The sequence below is a fragment of the Epinephelus moara genome, chromosome 15, assembly GCF_006386435.1.
Source record: "Epinephelus moara isolate mb chromosome 15, YSFRI_EMoa_1.0, whole genome shotgun sequence".
NCBI classification, from domain to species: domain Eukaryota; kingdom Metazoa; phylum Chordata; class Actinopteri; order Perciformes; family Serranidae; genus Epinephelus; species Epinephelus moara.
Genome location: NC_065520.1, coordinates 16,337,532 through 16,341,927, shown reverse-complemented (window position 1 = coordinate 16,341,927; position 4,396 = coordinate 16,337,532). Strand labels below are relative to the sequence as shown.

Below are 4,396 nucleotides of genomic sequence, written 5' to 3'. Positions count from 1 at the left end.
ATTTTTACTAAACTTGGTAGATATGTAGAACAGGACGCCTCAAGGTGACTGGAGAAATTTAACTCTAACTGGCAACTGGGTGGCGCTATAACAACAGAAAAATGCTTCAAAACCAATGTTTGGTATGACTAAGTCATGGTATAGTATGCTGTACTCACTGGGTATCGACTAGTTATCATTAATTCAGACAGACAGGGCAAGTAAACGCATCATGATTCTGTGGGTTACAGTGAAAACAAAAAACAAACAAAAGAACTCCACAAATGTATTTCAGTGTGATCACATCACTACTTGTCATATCTTGCTGCATGGGATGGCCTTTAGCGTTGAGTCTTGACGCAGAAGGGGTCAGTGTTAAGAAGGGGTAGGCAGTTCGGTTTAGGCTTCTAGTGGCACAAACACCTCTACCAATGTTGTTGTCTGTTGATCTTGAGCACGGGACTCCTGGGACAAAGTCAGGTTTTAGTGCCCTGAGTGGACTTTCACGCTCTTTAAACTCCAACTGTTGCTTTGAGCGTCGAATAATGATGCGGATGGGTTTACAATACAGTTGGTGGAAAGCCTGGTGTGTCTCACACAGACGCTAAACGATGTCCCGGTGGAGTATTTTGACCAAACTACCTGCTAAAACTCATTAGCCTTAGCTTTACTTTGTGTTTAGTACAAATGTTAGCATGCTAACTCACTCAAACTAAGATATTAAACATGGTAAACCTAGCCGAATATTTATTATGTCTAAGTAATTTTTGAATATTCACCAGTGTGTTATTTTATCTGCTTAATCCTCTCATCATTTACTTCTTTATTGCATTACACTGCTTGCCTTCAGTTTCTGCTTTTGCTTTGCACTACTTTATCAGTTTGTTTGTGCAACTACGTCAATACACATCTTTGAGGGGCCATTGTTGGGTAAAGAAAAGTCTGGAGACCTTCTGTGGTTCAGCTTATTTTTCTTCTTTATTAGGTGGCCTTCAAGGTGGTAAAGTACTCGCTCTCTGCAGATCTGAAGTACGCGCTCTTCGCCTACGACGTCAAACAGGTGAGTTTTGAATGAAAACGCATCCTTGAATCAAATCTGTGTGTAAACATGTTTACGTTATTGATCACAAAAGCATTGTTTTTTATTTGCGGCCACACTTTTTGCCTTTTGTTTATTTCCTGGCAGGCTGTTACTTACATCGTGCTCCAGTGCAACACTCAAGGGAGCTGTCACTCACTCATGTGCATGCACAAACTAGGGATGTAACGATATGGAAAATTTCTCGATTGTAGTGACCAAATTATCACGGTAAACGATAAATATCGCGATATTTTTTTAAGCGCTGTGAAATGTCCAAAAAAATAGATACACTGAAATAACTTCACTAAATGTTGTAACTTCCTTATCATACTAAAATGTTAACAGCCAAAAACTTATATTAAAATGAAACTTTCACATTAAAGGGGCAGCAACAGAAAAAATTATTTTAAATGAGCAAAATATGTAAACACATTACAGGAGCAAAGCTTATTTGTCTGGTGCATTTTAACAGTCAGCAAAATATGTAAACAATTTATATATTATTTATTTATTTATTAGCACGAGAGGAAAAATATATATAAAACAAAACAATGCAAGTTGCAAATTGGAATTGAGTTGAATTGAAAAGATAAGCTTTGATGCTTTTTGGATAATTCGGATGATTCGTAGTCGAGGGCTGGACCGAGCGCACACCAGCAGTTGAGGAGGCAAGAATTCTCCGCGCTCACACAAACAAAACAAATTGCACCACCTGCACTGAACAGGTGTGGATTTATTTGTTGTGTTTCTGTTTTGCTAGCTTTTATATGTGTGTGGGTTTGTGCATTTTCACTTCAGTGTTTCCAGGCATAGTGTGTGTGCACTGTGTGTTATTACTCAGTCATCCATAGTGAGGCTTTCGTCTCTCCTCACAGTCAAGGCCTCCTCCATTGATTTTTAGATTTGTTTGCAAACAGATGCATCCAGGCTCCGGTTTAGAAACCAGAGGAGGACGTCTGTGTGTCCTGCAAGTGTGCACCTTAAAAACCCTCTGTGTATATATATAGACACATTGATTTCTTGAGCATTATGATCTGCACATTTCACTTCATTCTCTGCATATTAAAGCTTAATTGATTGCACTCCACTTTTATTTGTTGCCAGGGCAACGTGCAATCCCCTGGAGGTACGACTAAAAGGACTCACTGAGAAGTTTAGTTGCTCTCAGTTGAATGGGTGCAGGGAAGGTGGTTGTGAGGGATTCTTTGGCTTTGACTTTCTTTAGGTATGTCTGAATTTGGGGAAGTTAGTATGAAATGATACATGAGACATGTTTTCATTTGATGTAGTGGAGTGTAAATATTTAATTCAGTGTAAACGTCAGGTAGAGCTGGAACAAACTGGTGCCAAATATACAGTTGCTCACAGGCTTGTGTGTCTGCTTGAAAGCACCTCAACTGAACGTCATCTAAAATTTGTATTTGGTCTTTAAAATATTTATGCTTCTGATCAATGTCTGAGCCCCATTTTAACATCACATTTTGCTGCCCTATGTGCACATAAAGCTAGCATAGCATCAGCCAACTTAGGTAAATAACACACTGCCACAGCTAGAAATGAATTTATTGAATCTGTTCTTTCTTTTAATGTCATTTGTTGGCTCGGCCATCTCAGTCTCAAAAATAAGAACAAATTGGAAAAGATGGTCAAGCTGTGTTCTAAGACCTCAGGGGTTAAAGGGATAGCGCACCCAAAAATGAAAATTCAGCCATTATCTACTCACCCATATGCCAAGGGAGGCTCAGGTGAAGTGACGGACGAGGAGTATGGAGATATTTTATGGTTTCAATTACTGTATTTTTCCAAATAGTAGCCCGGGTGTTTATTTCACAAAATCGATTTTGACCCCAGGCGTTTAAAAGAACCAGGCGGCTATTTGCTCAAGGCTTTTATTTTATTTTTTGAACCCGACCTGCACCAGGCCGTTATTTGGTTACAGTTCCTGTCCAGTATTTTTTTTAGTGTATAATGTAGGGGTGAGTTCGTGTACAAAAATCTGATACAGATGTCTTATGTTTGGTATTTTTTGTCGTTTTCTTGACGAAAGATAAACTGTTATAAATTCTGACATTGCCATGAGGCATCAGAAATAGATCACTGTTTGCATTATATGATGAACTCTCGTTGCAGATGTACAGATATTCATACACAGCGTCCTACATTGTTTACAACATCTACACCAGGTAAGCAAGGCATTTCAGCACCTGATGCATGCTCACGGTGGCATTCAGAAACAGACGGTGGCTGTTATGTATAATATATACTGTATATGTGTTTTTGCATCAGGGAGGTAAGGGAGCTCAACCCTCCGGAGGTTCACAACGCAGTGCTCCAACATGCAGCTTGGGGAAGACAAGGACAGCAGCTGGTGAGTGTTTGTTAATGCGATCCAGTCTTTCTGTTGCTTCTCCATCTTCTCTCCTCGCTGTCATTTTATGAATTCATGCAGCCTCGCCTCTCTGCAGGGACTTCTTCTTCTTCTTCTTCTCCTTGTTATAGTTTACAGTATAGACTCTGTTTACATCCACACTGTGCTGCGTCTGCCTGTTTGTCTGTTTTTTACCGTGTGCTCTGCCTCTGACCTAATTCACGCTGTGACACTTTTTACATTACATTACTCTCAGGGTGCCTATTATACACATGAGTGAGGACCTCTGCAGCAGACTTATTAGTCGAGTCAGTATAGGTTACACTTTTCATCATAATTTCCTGGAGAGGAGTAGATGTAGAAGAAGAAGGTCTCTGGAAAAATAATTTATTCCAATATTGTTTTCTGGTAGTGTAACTTTTAAAGAAATACATCACCCTCAAATGACCATTTGTATGTCAATTAGACATAGAAAACATCTGTTAACAAACTCGTCCAAATCCAAATCTCATTTATCCAGTCGTATGTTCAGTCACAAACCCAGCCCTCTCTGATGCGGAACTGAACTAAAAGTAAAACTAATCTATGCTCTTTTCAAAACCAGATTCCATTGACAAGAACAGTAGTTTGACCTTGCTGAACACAGGAGCTGCTGGTCTGCTGCTGCCTCAATCACTTAGTCTTGTTGGTAACACTTTACTTGAAGGTATCTACATAAGGGTGACATGACACTGTCATGAACTTACATAAACATTATGTACATTTCCTAAATGTTTATGACTGCTGTCAAGTGTCATTCGGTTTTTGTAATGACAAGTTGACATTAAATTTGTTTGGGTTGTCTTGATTATGACAACTTGACATTAATCAAAGTGACATTACCAGAAGTTGTCTTTGTCATGACAAGTTGACATTAAATTTGTTTGGGATGTCCTTATAATGACAACTTGACATTGACCAGGATGACA

The 4,396-nt window shown here is 39.2% G+C and overlaps 1 protein-coding gene across 1 annotated transcript in view; it reads left to right on the top strand.

Annotated features, from left to right (window-relative positions):
* LOC126401759 (inactive dipeptidyl peptidase 10-like) overlaps window positions 1-4,396 on the top strand; it is a 51,629-nt gene that overhangs the window by 25,358 nt on the left and 21,875 nt on the right. Inside the window, exons 5-7 of the mRNA XM_050063242.1 lie at window positions 965-1,039; window positions 3,191-3,243; window positions 3,347-3,428. Of these exons, the coding sequence (XP_049919199.1) occupies window positions 965-1,039; window positions 3,191-3,243; window positions 3,347-3,428 (210 nt within the window). The remainder of the gene's footprint in view (window positions 1-964; window positions 1,040-3,190; window positions 3,244-3,346; window positions 3,429-4,396) is intronic.